Below are 20000 nucleotides of genomic sequence, written 5' to 3'. Positions count from 1 at the left end.
ATTATTGATATTCACTGGTGTGTAAAGTAGAATGTTGGTATTTAACGGTGAATGCTGGCGTTCACTGATTCAAGGAGAATGTTGGTATTTAACGGTGAATGTTCATATTCATTGATGTTTAAAGGAGAATGTAGGTATTTAATGGTTAATGTTGGTATTTACTGGTGTTTGTTGGAGAATGTTGATCTTTGATGGTGAATATTGGTATTTGTTGGTGTTTGTTGGAGAATGTTGGTATTTAATGGTGAATGTTGGTATTTGTTGGTGTTTGTTGGAGAATGTTGGTATTTAATGGTGAATATTGGTATTTGTTGGTGTTTGTTGGAGAATGTTGGTATTTAATGGTGAATGTTGGTATTTGTTGGTGTTTGTTGGAGAATGTTGGTATTTAATGGTGAATATTGGTATTTGTTGGTGTTTGTTGGAGAATGTTGGTATTTAACTCCTACACTCCTGAGCTGCCGGTGATCCAGACCCCCCTACGCTCTGGACCAGATGAGCATCACTCCTGAGCTGCTGGTGATCCAGACCTCCCCCCCCTTCACTCTGGACCTGTCCACCGGCAATGCTTCACACTGCCACGAAGACGCTTCAGCTGTTTTCTATGGACTACACAAACGCACATTGTACACACACACACGCACACTACAGTGTAAACCCATATGAGGATGGGTTCTCTGTTGGTTCCTCTCAAGGTTTCTTCCTATCACCATCTCAGGGAGTTTTTCCTTGCCACCGTCGCCCTGCTTGCTCATCAGAGACGTCACACACACACACTTCACTTTACTTTTGTTTGTGTAAAGCTGCTTTGAGACAATGACCTTTGTAAAAAAGCGCTATACAAATAAAAATGAGTTGAATTGAATTGAATATTTAATGGAAAATGTCAGTATTCACGGAATGTTGGTATTTAATGGAGAATGTTGTTATTTATTGGTGTTTGTTGGAGAATGTTGATCTTGATGGTGAATGTTGGTATTTGTTGATGTTTAAAGGAGAATGTTGATATTTAATGGAAAATGTCGGTATTCATTGATGTTTAAAGGAGAATGTTATGTTGGTATTTGTTGGTGTTTGTTGGAGAATGTTGGTATTTAATGGTGAATGTTGGTATTTGTTGATGTTTAAAGGAGAATGTTGGTATTTAATGGAGAATGTTGTTATTTATTGGTGTTTGTTGGAGAATCTTGGTATTTAATGGTGAATGTTGGTATTTGTTGATGTTTAAAGGAGAATGTTGATATTTAATGGAAAATGTCGGTATTCATTGATGTTTAAAGGAGAATGTTGGTATTTAATGGAGAATGTTGGTATTCATTGACCTTTAAAGTAGAATGTTGGCATTTAATGGAGAATATTGGTATTCATTGATGTTTGATTTTCTGTTGTTTGCATTTGGTAGTGAATGTTGATATTTTTAGTGTTTATTGGAGAATATAGGTGCCTGATGGATAATATTTGTATGTAATGAAGACTGGTGGTTGTTGACTTTAACAGATAATACTGGTGTTTGTTTTGCCATTTGTTAGAGAATGTCAGTGTTTGATATTCAATTCATTTGACAATAATGGAACATTCTGGTGTTGATGACTGTTAGTATTTCATGGTATTCGATGAAGAATACTGGTGTTTGTTGTTGTGTGTTGGAAAATATTGGTGTTTGAATAATGTTAATAATGTTAATGTTGCTCAGCTTCAAAGGGAAACAGTAAGACTCTATGCTTGCAGTTTCAGGTGTAAGCACTGGGGTTGGCAAGCTAAAAGCACAAATGAAAATCTAGTAGCACGACTGAAAACATGTTTAATTATTCACAGTTAACTATTACATTATATAAGCGAGCCAAATGTGACAGAGGCTGTCCCTTTTCAGATAAGCTAACGCTGGAGCTAAACAGCAGTAAATGGCGAGATGGACTCATTGTCTTCACGTGAGGTTTTAAATTTTAATGATCAGCTTTTACCATTTCCCCTTAGAAAGACAGGAAAAGAGTTGCTAAGAGAAGAGGTGCCATGCAGGTTAAAAGCAGCTGCATGCTTTGTGTTAATTACTGACTAAATATGAGCACAGCTTTGTGAATATGCTGATGGTAATTGGAACTTTGGATTGCATAATAGTGTTTTTCCAGGAACTCAGATTCTTCGTAAATCTGCCCACTTTGTTGAATTAGGCACGCATCTAAATTCACGGGTCAGAAATTAGTTGTTAACTTCCCTTTTCTCACAGTGAGTTGGTGATGTAAACAAGCCAACCTGCAGAGCTTAGCAGAGTCATGCTGAGTGTTTTTTCAGAGAAAGATGGAAGAGCCCTGAGATCTTATTTCATGGTTGCATTCGGTCCCTCATATCCCTCCCTCTATAATTTGATTTGTGAAAAGTGACCCTTTCCAAATTTTTGGTTAATTGATGTGATAAGTAGAACTGAACCATGTGAAAAGCCATACATTTTTAAACCAGTGTCACCAGAGTGGACATCTTTCTGCATTACTCTGAGTAATAAACAAAATAATATAATCTTTAATTATCTTTGTCAGTTATATCTTGTACAATTTTCATAACTCCCAGACACAGGAAATCACACAATCACCCCATGTTAAAAACACCCCACTCACTCCTAATTAAGACATTGAGCAATGTATTGAAAGAATGCCTTAATGATTTATAGCTAGCAACTTCTCACTTTATTACTCTTTTCTAAGCTTCAGTGATATATGTGACCTTCCCTGAGTCTACTGAAAGAGTTTAGGTCTTGAAAAGTCTCCTTTACCCCCAGTGAATGGTGTTCTGTATTAGCATTGCAGGCTTGAGCACTATTCAGCAGGTTTTCCTTGCCAGGGCATTTGGGCTCAACGGTGGGATGGTTGCTAGGAGACGTCTAGAAAGAGGCTAAATGATTCCTTGTGGAAATATTTTTGGCTCTCTAGGAAGAAAGGGTTAATCCCGCTGGGTTAGCAAAGATCTGATGAAACATTTTCAAGCATAGCTCAGGTTGCTAAAATCAGACCTGTATATTTTGTCTGTGCACCGCTAGAATGAAGGGCATCTATAGGTTGGGTTTGCTGAATGTAGCAGATGGTCTAATGGAGAGTTCAGGCTTAACGGAGGTGGAAATGACAAAGTAAAATTTAAAATAAAGTAAGTAAAGTAAAATAAGTGGCAAATGCAGTGCAAACCAAGGGGTGTGATCTGTACTTGTACCTGTATCTGAAATCTGTATTTGGACCTGTATCTGAAATATAAATAGTATCTCTAAATAGTATCTGTATCTGTATTTGGCTTTAAAGTGGGAGGGCCTAAACCAGAAAGGGCTTTTTTATGAGTTAATTATGAACCCTACCACTATGCTCCTGGAAATTCTGGAAAACCCAGAAAAAGTGAAAGTAATGAAGCAGAAATGCCAGTGCTGTCAGCATGCTGTGTTCCTGACAGTTCCTCAATCTCAGCTACATCACTCAAGTTCAGAAGTGGTCTCAGTGAGAGATGGACTATTTTTAAAATCCTGTTCGCACAGTTATTAATTATTCTTGCATCTGCCCATGATATACCAACAACTTTAGTTGGCTAGACTTCCCAAAATATAAACAAACTAACCTAATCTACACTAAGGATGAATGAATGAACTCTGTAAATGCATCGTTCAGTGCTGCATGTCCATGTTAATGAACGTGGACTATTTTGTTGCGACCCATGGGATCCAATAAGGGTACATCCCTAATAGTTGGTATACAACAATTATGTGATTGTCCTTCAAATGGTAAAAAACCCAACACACAAGTGAAGTGGTATGATGTCCATTTCTACAAGTATCTGTCTGATATTACCTACATTTTGGGGGTTTTTTTTCTAGCCAGTTTGTATTGTGATTAGTGCAATAACCATGTTAGCTAACTCTTGAGAGATTATCTGGGGAATAAGCTAGCTGTCGTGATCTAGCATTAGTTATTTGTTTGCCATATTCCTTGAGTTTGACAGCTGCAAGGTGCAATAATTTATGCCAGTCTTCTTAGTGCTGATGTAGAGGACTACATTTACTTTCATACAGTTTCATAAATAATTACATTACTTTCATAAATAAATAATTTATATACTTTTACCACTTATGACTCTAAAAGCCAGTAACTATTTTTTTTCTGTGCATTCTATTTAATGGATTTCCATTGCCAGGGCACATGAGGTTAAAGTTCAGAAAGAAATGGCCACCCAGAAACTGACTTGGAAATGAGATAAATGGCCTGATGTGGCTTTGGCCTTTGGGGGAAACATTAGCATCACCTTGATAGCCAAGATGAAGTGTTTCTAATGTTTTAACATGCAGATTAGATAAGACATTTGGCCTTTTACACCTTCTTCATTTAGCACTTTACATTTAGATAAAGAGATATTTATAGCTTGGTTTTCTGAAACTAGTAGTGTAGCCACTGCTCCATAACAGTTTTTACCCTGTGATTTATATATATTATATATATATTTATAGCAAAGCAGTATACAGCACTGTGCAAATGTCTTAGGTACATGTAATTCTATAGTGGTTTTAAAAAAAACTTTCTAAATATCAATAAATTACTATAACGTACAGCCAAAAAAATGTAAGCACAATCCCAAACAGTGTCGCTGATTGTTTTATTTCAAGTTCTCTATTATTTTATAAGTTACTGGCTATATCCTATTATTTTTTAAATTGTTATTATTCCTGCAATACTCTTCTACTCTTGTGTTTTTATGCTTACGTTTTATTATTATTATTTTATGGAAATTAAATTTGCTCCTTTATAGTGATAATGTGTATTAAGTAGATTTAGACTGAGATAATATAGAAATAATCTAAGATTAAATATGTATTTAAAAAAAAAATAGGCTGCCTAAGACTTTCACACATTATTGTATACAGGTTTGTTATAATTTTTTTTTTCTTAGTCGATATTGTAATAGTAAACTGTTATAGTAAACCTACCTCTCCAGCAATTGTCATAATTTTGGTAAGTATGCTACTCCAGCCAGAATTTCTCACTTATATTCCAGCTTTTTTCCCGGAAAACACCATGCATCACCATGGTCAGTAAACATAAAACGTGGCGAGCTGTGGTTTCTCTTTCTTCTTGAAGTTCATGGGATTGCATAACAGTCCTGCAGTATGACTCATCATATTGTAAAAGGTGAAGGGAATAAATTTAGAGGATTGAGGAACCGTCTTGACCTTGTGTGCCCTGTCATTTGAGGTTTTAGCTAAAGGATGTTTGAGATGTTTCAGTGGCCCGTAGCAGCACTTATCCTCACATTGCCTCAGAAGGCTGACCACAGTCTCGGCTGCTTCTGCGTCTGGTGATGTCATTTTTCTGTGGTGGGCTTTGCTGCTCATTTTGTGTGGGTGAGCGTACGCCCTATGTTTAGCCACTTTGGTTTTTCAAATTTGCCTGGTCAGTCTGGTTTAGTGATATACATTGTTTTCTGTATATTTTTAATTGCGATTTCCCAAATGTCTGTGGTTATAAATTGAGATGTATCCCAAATGTTAGTCTCTGTCAAAAGACTTCTTACTAATAAATAGCAGTGGTTGAAGATAGAATGTCTCATTTAGGCCAGTTTACCATATAAGATACTGCTTTTGAAAAGAGAAAGTTATATTGCTTTTTGTATCCCCTTTAGTAGCTAGCTAATAACTCTCTGTTTTGCTAACAGTCGAGAGTTAGCTGACTGGCTAGTCAACAATATCTAGTCAACAATATCAGTAGATTGACTGATATCAGTATCAGTAGTAAGAGTTATTATCTGTAGAATACACTGCGCTAAAGGCTGACAGAAAACAGACAATAAACACGTGAAATGGAGATATATGTTAAAGATAACATAACTAACTTCTCACTTCAGCTCATTAAACTGCTATTTAAATTTATAAACCTACATGGCAGTTGTAACCATTTCTCAGTGTTAACACTCACATTTGCTTTCAGGACTTTTCTTAAAATTGCTGACATTCTAGATGGCAATTCTAGTATTTGGGTGTTACAGTGTTAATCTTGTATCATTCTTGTATAGCAGTTTGTTTAAAGAACAAATTCCAAGTCATTATGTATTTATGAAAACCATAATGGCACTTGTGAAGGAGCTAATTTTATTTCGTAGCCTCTCTCCTGGAAGCAGTTAAATTATAGTGTACAGACACCTATTATCGACCTGTGTATCGACCTTTCCTGACATTTTTCAAGGATTAGCTTGTAACCCTTTGTAACAATCGTGTCTCATAAGCAAGAGGTTTAACACAAATTGCAACAAACACAATACAAACATCCAAAAGCAGTAAGACAGGCAATTAAAACCAGAATTAGTCAGGTACAAGAAGTCGAAAGGGTAATCCAAAGACAAATTCAAAGAACAGCAAGTGTTCAAAACAGTCAGCAATAACAAGGCTTAATCAAACACAGGGAATGGCAAGACTTCACAATGAATGATTGTCTATGAAGTGCTTATATACATTAAAATCAGGAAGTAAACAGGAAGTGGATGTTAGATGATGTGTAAGTATTCTGTTGAATGTGGCCTCTAGCTGCGAGGAGAAGAAATGTCTTGAGTCCTTGTTACATCATTAAATTAAAATAGCTGTCCATTAACATTGCAAGTTTGTTCATTCATTCATTCTTTCATTCATCTTCAGTAATCATTTTATCCTGATAAGGGTCAAGTTGGATCCAGAGGCTATCCTGGGAATACTAGGCACGAGGCAGAAATGTTTTTGGGAGGTGGGAGGAAACCAGAGAACCCAAAGGAAACCTGCTTGAACACAGGAAGAACATGCGAAGCTCCTCACAGACAGGAACTCAGGATCAACCTGAGGACCCTGGAGCTATGAGGCAGTTTCAAGTTATACTTTTATATTTACTTGTTTATTGATTTTGACTGCAATGCAAAATTTATGCAATGCAATGCAATGCATATCTATCCATATTTGTTTTTTTTATTCTGCCAAGTCAGTTTGCTTTTGGCTGTTAATAGCCATGCCGATTAACCTAAGATGTTTATTAAACTAAAGGGGACCTAGAAGGATCATTATTTGTATGCAATATGGTATAGGTATGATGATGTGTTAACAATACAGACACTATTAGACTTGTAAAGAGTTCAAAAAACATGCACACCAAAAGTCTGAGACCACATTAAAAATTTGGGATTTTTTTTTTCATGTAAAATTCGAAATAAACAGAATTAAAAAATTTTAAACAAAGAAAGTTAAAACAAGTATTCAATATCTTGGATATTTGATATTCAAGATTCTGCACTATTTCTAGGTCCCTATTTAAATGTAAGCAAATGTGTGATATTGAGCATGTTAACTACTTTGTACAAACGCTCAGATTTTCCTCATGTCTAATCTCTACTACTTGAAGCATGTATTATATTCAGACGATACTCGGATGGATTTGATCTAAAACGGATCGTAATGTTTTGCACAAACTTGTGGAGTCCATGCCAGCTCAAGTGCACATTGTCATTAAAGCAAAAAGGGAACGTACCAAATACTAAGAAACTTCATGTAAATATTTCACAGATTCTACTTTTCACTCATGTTGTTGTCAGTAATTTAATTTGTAATGAAAATTGTTGTATTAAATTAGAAAAGAATGCAAAATAGAAGCATTTTGCTACTTTTGGACCTCGCTGTATGTATTCAATAAGTACTAAAGCCTTTGAAACTTATGATTAAGTAAAATTATTATTAAACCATACAGTATATACAGTAGGGTTATGTGTTAAGTGCTAAATCTCCTACTGTTCATCGTCCAACTGGATTAAGTGTCTACAGTAGGTGTCTTGTTATTATATTTATGCAGTTAATTCACTCAGGACTTTACCTTGCTTTAAAGACCCATTACTCATCTGCTAATGAGCTGACGGGCTGAACTGAAGATGAAAAAACTTTAATGATCTTCAGATTTATGATATCCAATTTTCTTTTTTCTGGACAGACAAAATAATCTGGAGAACTGAAACCCTACGTATGCAGGCTAGGTTTAGGAACCACTGGTCAGTTGATATTTGTAACTGTATACGCTGATTTTCTGCAGCTCGGCGAGTTTGAGTGGCTTCTTCTTCATCCATGCTGGGATTTATGAGCCTCTGGAGTTCTGCACTGCTGCACTACGTCAGCATGGAGGAGCTTTAGCTCCAGCACTACGGCGCTCTTTCTGACATGTTCAGTGAGGTAGATTGATTGGAGGATGTCAAGCTGCTTGTGATAGAGGAAAGGAGTGAGGAGATAGTGGAGATTTCTAGTGTGCAGTCAAGACTGAGATCAAGATGTCGTAAAAGTTGCTTGAGGTTAGGTTTATCAGAATTGCACTTGGGCTGTGTAGCGTCAGTTGCATTTAAAACGGAGTAGCACAGACTGAACTTCGCTCTCATTTTACAATTATGTTAGAAATATTTCATACAGATGGGATCTTTTGAATATAAATACCGAGTCATTCTAGGTTTTTGTCAGCAACATTTTTCAAGGACAATTGCATTTGAAATTTGCCATGATCAATGGTTTCTTGTCTCTGATGTCTGGTGTGAATAAATTTCCCAAACAAAACTTTCCACTACATTCAACTTTGCTTAAAACTCGGTGTATTTTACCTGGATACCATAAAGACTTGAATTCCCCACAAAAAGTTTATGCTTGTATGTCACCTATACCTTCTATGAACTGCTGCTGTAATCATACAGACAGTCCTAAGCTTATACCAGGACACCTATTCACAGTATGATCATACTGAATATTCTGTATCCTTTGAACACACTGTGTGTTACTGCTTGCCTTTTCTGTGTATGACTGTATACTGTAATGATTTATAATTACATTACCTAAATTCGATTGGTTCTCATTTTGAGTCTTGTTCCTCTCAAGGTTTCTTACTCATGTCTTCTCAGGGAGTTTTTCCTTGCCATTGCTGCATAAATATGTAAAAATATTTTCAGATTATTTTCTGGCAAATACAGTCCATGATACAGTAAAGCTACAGTAAACTAGCAAAATGCACACACTTTGCAATTAAAAATGCCTTGACTGAAGGAACATGTAATAGATAACTGACATTATTAAGCTTCAGCATTAATCTGCTATAAGTAACAAAGTAGCTAACACTTGTATTGATGTGTTTTAAATAATAAGCCAATTAAGCTGAATAATCAGCACCTGCATTAAACAATGTTCATACCATCAGTGGATAAATTGAAGCCGTGAGCGACAATGAGCAACATGAACAACATCTTAATGAACACCTGGCAAAAATAAGAACTGGTACTAGAGCAAGTTCCAATATTTACACACGAAGACCAGAGTTCAGTAAATTATCATTATTTAATATAATTTAATTGCATTTTTGCTCATTTATGTGGACCTATTATTAGTCATGCAGTGAATAAACATTAACCAATGCAGGTGTATTTAGATAACATTTAAACAAACATCATTAATACACGTGTTAACTTACTTTGCTACTTTATTAACATTACTTATGGCTGATTAATGCTGACGATTGTTTGGGAGCTTTAATGTAAGGCTTTAACTATTTAACATGTTTGTTAAATGGAAAAGGAACACATTTCTCTATAAAGCTGCAGACATGGAGAAGTGAAGATCTTCATAGACATGTGCTTTAGATTGTAACTCTGTTTGTCTCATGTTTCCTGCAGGTGTAGACCCTTCTCTGCAGACAGATCCCCGAATCCCAGCATCCTCTCAGGCAGCTCCTCTCGCTTCCAAACAGAACAAACCCAGAGCAGCCAACTCACGGGACGAGCGTTTCAGATCTGGTATACACACCCACTCTCTCTCTCTCTCTCTCTCTCTCTCTCACACACACACACACACACATATTTATAATACTATCCTTGTGACCACCATTGTCCTAAATATACCTAAATTTAACCCAAACCTTAACCTCAGTACACAAATTTTGTTTTTTTTGGGCAGGACCAGCTAACTGTCCCTGCAAGATCAACTTCCTCTGTTTGGATCATATCATATGTTTTTCCACTGACATTTGCTGCCTTAGCTGTTAAAAGAATACTTCAGCCCAAAATGCTGACATGGCTAATAATAAATGAATGGAATGAAAAGAACAGACACTGGCGCTTGTTAACACTTCATAAATGAGACCATGCTAACGGCAGACTTTCAGTCTTCATGCGTATTATTAAATGCCAAGCTGTCTACCAGAGTGAGCCTTCTAGCACTGCTAATGATGCCAAACCCACAAAAATGATGGCTAATACAGCTTCACATCACAGACTGTGTGGCATGGAGAGTGTGTTTTGTGTGTTTGGGATTTTAGACACTAGATACAGCAGATTTTACTGAAGTCATTAAAGGTCAGAGATGAAAAGTGATCACATTAAATATGGAAACTTTGTAATAGTAGGCCACAAAGATACTTAACAATGATTGGTGTCTGCTCTGCTTTTATGTGTGTGTGTGTGTGTGTGTGTCTGCAGACCTGCACACGGAAGCAGTGCAAGCAGCTTTAGCAAAATACAAAGAGAGAAAAATGCCAATGCCCTCAAAGAGACGATCTGTTCTCGTCCAGTCCTCAGTGGAAGCGTGCACACCGCCTGGTAAGTAAAACATTCATTCATTTATTCATTTCATTCGTTCATCTTCAGTAATCACTTTATCCTAGTCAAGGTTGCGTATCGCAGGAGCATGCCATGAGTTGGGAATACATCCTGGATGGGACACCAGTTCATCGCAGGGCACCACACACACCACACACACACACACATTCACACACTCATTCACACCTAGGGGCAATTTAGCATAGATAATCCACCAGCTGGTATGTTTTTGGAGGTGGGAGGAAACCTACAAGAGTTTGGAGAGAACATGCAAAACTCCAGACAGTAATCTGAGCTCTATCTGAGGATTGAACCAGGAAACCTGGATAAGTCGTAGCCTAAATTAAAAACGTTTCCATTTCCTTTTCGTAAAACAGTAGAGCTGTATATTACTGGCAGAAAAGCTAAATGTTTGGTCAAAACCTGACGTTTCTGCTATTTAGCCACAGTGACATCCAGTGGGTTTTCCCAGACCTCTACACATGCAGTACACAGTATGTGTATATAATTGTCACACATGAATAAAGATATTTCTGTGTGTGTGTGGGTAAAATATGTACTATATACATGGATATTTTCTTTTTGTTTGATTAGCCCATTTTTCTCCACAAAAATGATCTTTATTATCATCTTTATTATCATCTTTATTATTTTCTTGCTTCTTTTATTTTACTTAATGCTTTAGCAACAGGTGTTAATTACAATTCATGCCAATAAAGACATCTGAATTTGAATTTTAATTTATGATAGAGAGAGAGAGAGAGAGAGATGGAATGTTAGAGCGTTTTTTCCTTCATAACATGCATCATCAACCATTACATACTTCAATCTGCTGCTCACAAAATTGCAGCTGTTTATGCTCAGAGGAGAGCAGTAAGGTCCTAATCTGTATTCATAACTTAACACACACCCACACGGTGCTCAGAAGTAAAGTTAAACCATCCTCCTTACCCGATGAGAGGATGTCCTGCTATAAACTCCCAGCCTAGAGTAGCTGCAGAGTCTGTAGGAAACAAACTCACATCTTCTCAGCTTTCTCAATCTTCTAAACTAATTGCTCCACTCGGGACAAGAAGGTGTTCTGGATGACCTCCATGGTTACGGCTCAGATGTCTAATAATCATTAAACTGCACAAAGAGCGTGTGAAGTTTTATGAATAATGATCTCTTTTTGTATCTGTATTCCCAAGCTAACAGCCCACACTTGTTATGTAACTCTGCCTATAGAGATGATTGCATTCTCTTTCTGACTTACTGGCCTCCAGGCTGTATCTGGATCTGAATGTTATGTTAATGTGAGTCTCCTTAATTCATCAAATGCAAAATTCTTCCCAATGCTGATCATTTTAGCCATTTGCAAGGCTCAGGATCATGTCACTGGATGTGTTTCATTTACATGTGTTTATATGGTGGAGGCTTTTATTCAAAGAGACTTAGTCAGAGCACAGAGCTGAGCATATAGGAGCATAAATAGCTTGTGTAGGTTCAGCTTTGCAGTCACAGATGAAGCCCATGTATTTACAGTAGTGAGGCAGTACATTTGGTATCAGAAGAAAAAAAATCTAGATTTACATCTATACAGCTTGTATCAACCGCTCAGTGTATTATGTAAGAGGTACCAATAGGTTTTTAAGTAAAAAGTAAAATTTTTAAGTAAAAATGAGCATTAAAACATTTCCTTTTTCACAGTTCATCTAGAATATACAGTGTGCTGCCTACGTATAATACCTAAAGAAATTTAAATCTGAGTTTAAAGTAGTGGAGCAGCAGGACTTTACAGTAAAACTAAACCCTGGATGAAATGCAGTCCTGATTATTTGTATACAAGGTGTATCTGGGATAAAATACTGTATAAATGAAAACATAAATGATCATTATTTAGTCAGGACAAGCTTTCCTGAGGTTAAATGGATTAAATTGGGAAAGAAAAAAATGTGATATCAATCCTACAGTGCTGTATATAATATGTGATTACGTCTTTGTTAGATTGTAATATACGGTGGCCTGGAGGCCCTCATCATGCTCTGGTCTTTATTTAATGAGCTAAAGAGCAGCATTAAGCTGATCTTTTCTCTCTTGGGTCTTGGGATAATGGCACCCAAAGAAGGGATAGCCGGATTAATGGTTCAAAGGTTAAAGTTGACTCATTCAGATACCTCATTGGGGATTGGATCATGGCCCACTGATTCCATTGTTCTTTGAAAAGTGATATGCACACATGGTTTAAACAGGCTGGTTATCCCACAAGTGGTCTCTGTGTGAATCTGGCCTCCTTCACGACTGTAATTATCAGACCTCATGGAGTAAACGGCGTCCTGTAGGTTGCTTTAGGGTTTAGACAGAATGAAGCATCTGCTGATAATCACTTATAGGATTATATTGTGATGTTCAACCTGCACAATACTGTTAATATCGCTGCTGTAAAATCACGTCACTACACAAGGACAGTTTTTTGTACAGTCCCTTATTTGGGACATATTTGAAGTTATTTCATGTGGTGATATATGTATAGGTATATAGGCCAGTTACGTTTATGAAAATAATTATATAGAGAGAGTATGTATAGTGTATAAGGCCATATTTGAAATTTCATATGAACACTGACAGTATATTTTTTTTAATATGCAAAAAAAAACCAACAAACAAAAACAATAGTAACAACATGTGATTGAAAAGATAGAAACAACATGTGATGCATTTAATATTGCATGCCATTTATTGTGCCCTTGAAATGAAAGAAAAATACTATTCCACTGCTTCATTTCTGCTGTTGCCTCCTGGCTCTTCTGTGTATATTTATGCTTCTTATGACAATAAGTTCACTTGTAGCATTGTCTTGAATACTGTCTGCTCCCTACCTGCTGTAATTACACATTACACAGAGTTTAATGAGGAAAAGCAGTCGGGTTTCTTGAGTCTGTTTAGACTTATATAAAATATTGGGTAAGACATGTTCAGATAAAACTGCTTCTCCTCTCCAGCTGTGTGTTGATCGATATGAGGTTTGTAATTTGCAGGATGCATGCTGCACTGATCTCTGTGTGTGTTATTAATAGTACCATTAGTGTTAAACAAATCCTGTCTGATTTGCAGGCTCATCGAGAATCCATCTCTTTCCCTCTCTGTCATTGCCTCTAATTGTCTCTCTCTGCTCCTAATATCAAGCTTAATTTAATTCAGTTCAGCTTAGTTGAAATTGTACTGAGCTTTTTGGCCTGAATGTTTTGCATATACTGTAAAGCACTTTGTTGAGAATCAGAATCAGTTTAATTGCCATGTATGTTACACATACTAGGGATTTTTCTTGGTGAGTGATTAGAAATGATCAAAATTGAAACTCAGAGTTTCTACAAGTGTTTATTACAAAAAATCACTGTTCTGTCACTTCTGTTGTAGTGTTTGCTGTTCAAAAAACTCTACAAGTTTTCTAAAAAATGCCAAGACTTTTGAACATACATGGATCTGCACATCATACCACCATCCCTGATATCACTAAAGTTGGCTAACATACATAGCTAGTCCGCTAGTTAAGTGCTAGTAAAATAGCTCACATTTTTCACAGATAAACACAAATGGGATTTTCATATCATAGGCTTGGTTCATGCTCTCCTATTTATTTTTACAATCACTACTTTATATTTACAATCACTTGTGTCCATCACTAACATCAACTAAGTTATCTTGCAGACTAGCCTAGCATGCGGCTTCTGTGTGAGATACCATTTCTCCATTTTCTAATCTCGGTTGTGATTGGCTTAAGACCGCAGAGTTTATTTCGTGCCATCATTAGAGACTAAGTTAATAATGCTCCCAGAAGCCGTTTTATTCAGAAGTACTGAAAAAAAAATCTATTTTAAATTGTCATTGTTAGCAAATTTGACCCAAACGCCAATCTATATAATTAAAATTAGCCATTCCAGAGTATTTAGCCATCCAAGAGTAGTTAGCCCTTTGCAAATCATTTATTGTTTATTGAGCTTTGTAAAGAATACTTTCAGAAGAAGAAGAAAAACACAGTATGGGCATTGTGGGGGAAAAAAATCTCACTGTTGTAGTGTGGTAGAGAAAAGAAACAAGACAGGTACAATATCAGTAGCGTCTATTCACAAGTTTATCTCAGGCCCTAAAAACCAAGTACTGGATTAAGACCAAAAAAAACAAGCTGGTGTTTGAGTGTACATAACTGAACAAATGTACTATTGTTAAACGATGGACTATATTTGGACTAAATATAAATTGCCAAACAATTAAAAATGTGGAGTGGACAATTTATGCACCAAGCTGTCCCATCAGATAATGGACAAAAACAAAATGGCTGCCAGTGACAACAGCAGTCTGGAGTGTCTATACTTCTGTCTCTGTTTTAGAACTATAAGTAAAATGTTTGCTATCTAGCTAAGAAAAATATACCGGACATTATCAAATCAGCTTAGAAGTTTTATTTTGGGTCATTGTTTTGTAGCTTGCTACTGTTTTGTGAACTAGAAACAAACCAGATGTAAGTTAAAAATGAGCCCAATGCTAGAATAGTTCATTAACTAGCATTAACCAGCTAATTAATGCAAATAAATCTGAAAAATGCTACTAATGTACAAGTATTACACAAAAATGGACAATGAATTTCCACATTTTCATGTGAGGGGGTCTGAAATATCACTAAGACAGCCACAACAAAATGTTTTACGGAGGAAAAACCGTGTATAAGCTTCTCTTAGCTGCATTAGCTTCGTAGCTTCACTGAAAATTTGAGAAGCAAACTTCAGACACTGAACATGTCTCAAACTATGAGGAGAGATTTTCTTTTGTTTATAGTTTGTATATGCCCTTGTGTATATATTAATGAAAAGTAGAGTGAAAATAAGAAAAGTAAGTGAGGCGTGGTAAATATTCAGCAGTGTATTCCTTCAGAAGCTTTTTCTCTGTCCCAATGATGTTTAAGTCTGCCTCAAATTACAGTGGGCATTCTTCTGTCTCTAACAGGTTCATGCCTGGTTTCTCAAATGAGATTAATGAGACTGATTATGACTGTTGCTTCAGATTGTCATCAATATGATAATGCTAATTAATGTTAATAACATCACAGCATGCCGTAAAAGCAATTAGAAAATTGTATATGGTGTATTTTGGTGTATGTTCTTGTGTTGGTTTTATTTAACCTTTACCAATTGTCTCAAACTATGAGGGGAACTTTCCTTTGTTTATAATTCATATATGCCCTTGTGTATATTTTTTATGAAAAGTAGACTGAAAATAAGAAAAGATAAGAAAAGTAAGTGAGGCGTGGCAAATAGTTTTTTTCTCTGTAGCACTGATGTTTATGGCTGTCTCAAATTACCATGTGCATTCATTCTGTCTCCAACAAGTTCACGCCTGGTTATTAATTGTTTATTAATTTAATTAATAAGACTGATTATGACTGTTGCTTCAGACTGTTATTGTTATGTTAATGCGAATTAATGTTAATAGGTTTGTGACACTAACACACTTTAGCACACACTAAAACAGTAGTAAGCTGTAACACACTTCCAGTACACATTAACACGCTTTTGGACACCTCTTTTTAACCCCATAAAAAGTGTTTTAATCTGCTGAGGAGTGGAAACAGGTTTGTTAGAAGGTCACATATTTGAAACACAGGTACAGTAGATGGGACTGGGTGTGTACAACATCTGTGGCCAGCAGCCACACACAAATAGACTTGTCTCACAGAATTAGTATGAAAAGTGATGTATTAACATAAAAGTGTTTAAAGTTTTCTAATGATTTGTTTTTAGGAAGCCCTATCCTAGGTATTTTTAGATAGATATAGTAGATAGATGGATAAATGAATGGATCAATGGATGGATGGATGGATGGATGGATGAATGGACAAATGAACATAGGCTACATAAATAAAAGACTACATCCACTTCACTACAATTTTCTTTTTCTAAATCACTGCGGAGCTGACTAGCACTGCTACAATATTGATGGCTATGTTAAGTAGCTGGTTAAAGATGCAGGACAAATCTGATGAAAATTAGTTAGATGTTTCCTCTGTTCAAAGCCCTTGATGGTGATGTGACTCTCGCTCCATGCGGGCTGTGGGGGTGCCCAATACAGCACTTTGATCACTGATGTTCGACTAGAAAACACTAAAATATGCATACACTGGGATTCCCAGGACTAATTTAACTGCCTTATAAGTTGGTAGTTTTCATCAGATCTTATCTTCTTGTCTATGTGTGTGTGTGTGTGTGTGTGTGTGTGTGTGTGCTGATGCTGTCTCTCTCATTCCTCACAGATACATCCTCAGCATCAGAGGATGAGGGACGGATGGCGTCATCATCACCGTTCCAGGCACCAAATCCGAATGTGGAACACTGGTTCAACCGTGTCATCCATCACCACTGCTCGTCCACTTCCTCCTCAGCCTCCTCCACTTCATCGTACCCAGGTGGGCGGAGCCAACACAGCACTAACTCCGCCTCAAACTCTGCCACAGCTGCTACTGTTCTGGCTGACGTCATGGCTCACACACAACTCGGTCAGTACCTCAACTGCTTCTGCTGCTGTCTGCCGTTTATAGGCCACGACTTTCCGATTTGCACCCAATGTGTAAAACCTGTGTAATATCTTGTATGCCACGTACACTACACCCTAATTATCCTCTAAGTTCTTGTATGTCCCTACCTTGCACAACAGCATAAATACCCCTACCACCATGCATCACCACATCTTAGAATACAACAGAAATGTTACATAAATATTATACTACACCTCCTATACCTCCTAATAACCCGTTACCCTAATACTTCTAATACCTCTTACTTTACTCCTACATTACACCCAAATCACCAGCCTACACTGTACCCCTTATACCTTTTACATTTTTGTGTGCCCTCTACACTGCATCCTGTACATCACACCCCTACTCTACACCTTTAACACCTAGCACATCCCATATACTTCTTAACCTATTTATTCCACTCGTACACTGAATCCTAAATACCTTTCAACACCCTGTATATATCTTTAATCACCCTGTAGACACCCTACACAACAACCTAACTACCCCTACTCTTTGTATTCTAACTACACTACACCCCTTTTACACCTTCTAGACTCTCTTTGTATTTATATCCTATACACATTATATACCCTACACTACACTGGTAATACGCCTGACACCCACATACATCCCAGGCCACAACTTAATAACCCAACATCCTGTATAGCCCCTATATTACACCCTAAATACCCCCAATACCCTGTATACTGCTTACACTAAACCCTAAATGTCCCCTAACGCCATATATAACAGCATACAACTGAATATATACCCCATAACACTTACACTACTCTTTTATCACCTACACAACTTTTATCCTCCACACTACAACCCTAAGAATCCCTTTCAAACCTGTATACCTCCTGTACTACCCCTTCGTTTCTCCTACACTCAGTATTCCCTCAACGCAACAAATCTAATACCATCCACAACCCATGTACCTCCTAGATTACACCCTGTATATCCCATAACACCCTGTATACATCCTAAAGTACACCCTTCATACCTCATAATACATTTTATACCTAATCTCAATCAATACTAACACCATGTATCCCAGCTAGGATAAAATTTAGGTCTGGTCATAATGAAATCCCCAGTAATTTACATGAAGAAGGATCTGACCAGTTCATCTTACACTAGGTGTAAGGCCTGCTGGTGTACCTGGCCCCAAATGTGCCAGTCTTCAGATATAGTTTTTTGTGTCAATACCAGTGATTTTGTGAACTTTTAGTTTACCAGACTTCCTTTGCAATAAGATCTGAACTCTGAAAGGTGAATCACGCCTCTGGCGTGTGTCTCTTTTGCACCTCGGTGCTCTGAGTTGACTTATCCGTTAAGCTGTGGAGCTTATCACCTTCAGTACTCTCACTGCCAGCTTGTGCCAATCTGCTCCTAGAGTAAAGAGAGACCTCTTGCCTCCTCTGTGGCTTTTTTTTTAATTGGGCCTCATTTTGACATCTTCCTGACAGTTTTCTGAAATGTTCCAGCTGCTTTTGACAAGCTGTGTACTCCTTTTTCCTGTGTGTATACAAAGGCTATCAATTGTCAAAGAGTTTTACTCAGCGTTGCCTTCACCTTCAGCCTACTAAATCTCTATTTATAGAGCTATAAGCTGTGTTTCAAATTGTATACTTATGTAATGATATTCTAGACCATTTTCAGTGTGTCTAGTGAAAAATATTCCAAAATGCTGTACAGTAACAGACTCTGACTGATAAACTATATTATATGGACTATATTTTACGGACCACATTATAGCAGTGTTTATGTTATTTAATAAAATATATGTAGCTGTATATAGGGTCTATATATAGCTATATATATATAGTCTTGTAAAGAAATTCTGTAAAGCAAAAATGCCTTCAGAAGTAATGAAATGCACTATTTCTGCCTATAAAATTGACTATAAGGAGCAGTGAACAGTAATAAATGAACCCAAGTCAGTGTTTGCTGTGCTCCCACTTTGACGTTAAAGCTGCATTAGTTCTCTCAGGGATATAGTTCTGCAGTTTTATAAGGAAATCAGCTGGTAAATTCTTTCAAGTAGCTTGGAGAAACTTCAACAGATTTTTTTCTGAGGACTTGAGAAAAAGACTGTTTCTCTTGTTTTTGTTGCAGCCTCCATTATGGTTTTAACTATTACTTAATATGGTACTTTACGGTGTATAGTGTAACTATAGACTATATTATAACAGTATAGTGAATATAATATATAATATATATGTATATAGGGTGTATAGTGTATATACTGTATTATAGCGAATAAAACAATATTGATGAATCATAGTCCATAGGTTTAAATTTAATATTTTCCTACCCTGCCATTTTTGTTTCTTAATTTCCTTATTCCAGCAATATTGTGATTTTATTCCCCTGTGACCTTTGACCTCTGACAGATAACCACTGTGCTCCTCCGGATGTGACAGGGCTGTCTGAGCGTTCACAGGTAGCCTCGGTGAGAGGTCTTCCCCGCGGATACACACACACCCACCCCAGCAGCGCTATGGACACGGCTGACGGTGAGTCCCTGCATCGCCACAGCAACAGTGCTCACCTCCCTCTGACACGTACACACATCGCAGCCAATCGACTCGCAGTGAAGAAGCTCCTTACCTTCTGTCAGCAACAGGGTCTCATTTCATGCTATGTACATTCACACACACGCTGTTCTTCATCAGATACATGAGTGTGTAATATATATTATAGGGTTGTTGTTATGGTTATGTCTTGCTCTATTCGTGCCGCTTTTAATTAAAGCACTCCCACTCATGGTAGCCTATTAATAAATTTGTAGTGAGTAATTAAATGTTCAACTCAGTTACAGTACTGAAGCATAAATATAGAATAACCATACTACGAG

At 36.9% G+C, this 20000-nt stretch overlaps 1 protein-coding gene across 5 annotated transcripts in view; it reads left to right on the top strand.

Annotated features, from left to right (window-relative positions):
• The window catches only part of dip2a (disco-interacting protein 2 homolog A), a 123255-nt gene that overhangs the window by 67622 nt on the left and 35633 nt on the right, over nt 1–20000 (top strand). For all 5 annotated transcript variants that reach the window (XR_004578269.2, XM_053234619.1, XM_026947278.3 and 2 more), the window contains exons 3-6: nt 9667–9786; nt 10468–10587; nt 16871–17113; nt 19537–19659. Coding sequence is in view for 4 of the 5 variants with exons in the window: in XM_053234619.1 (XP_053090594.1) it covers nt 9667–9786; nt 10468–10587; nt 16871–17113; nt 19537–19659 (606 nt within the window). In the remaining variant the exon portion in view is untranslated. The remainder of the gene's footprint in view (nt 1–9666; nt 9787–10467; nt 10588–16870; nt 17114–19536; nt 19660–20000) is intronic.

Source organism: Pangasianodon hypophthalmus, chromosome 5 (assembly GCF_027358585.1).
Source record: "Pangasianodon hypophthalmus isolate fPanHyp1 chromosome 5, fPanHyp1.pri, whole genome shotgun sequence".
Lineage (NCBI taxonomy): Eukaryota > Metazoa > Chordata > Actinopteri > Siluriformes > Pangasiidae > Pangasianodon > Pangasianodon hypophthalmus.
Note: the sequence above shows the minus strand (reverse complement) of the source record. Positions and strands in the feature narration are given on the sequence as shown.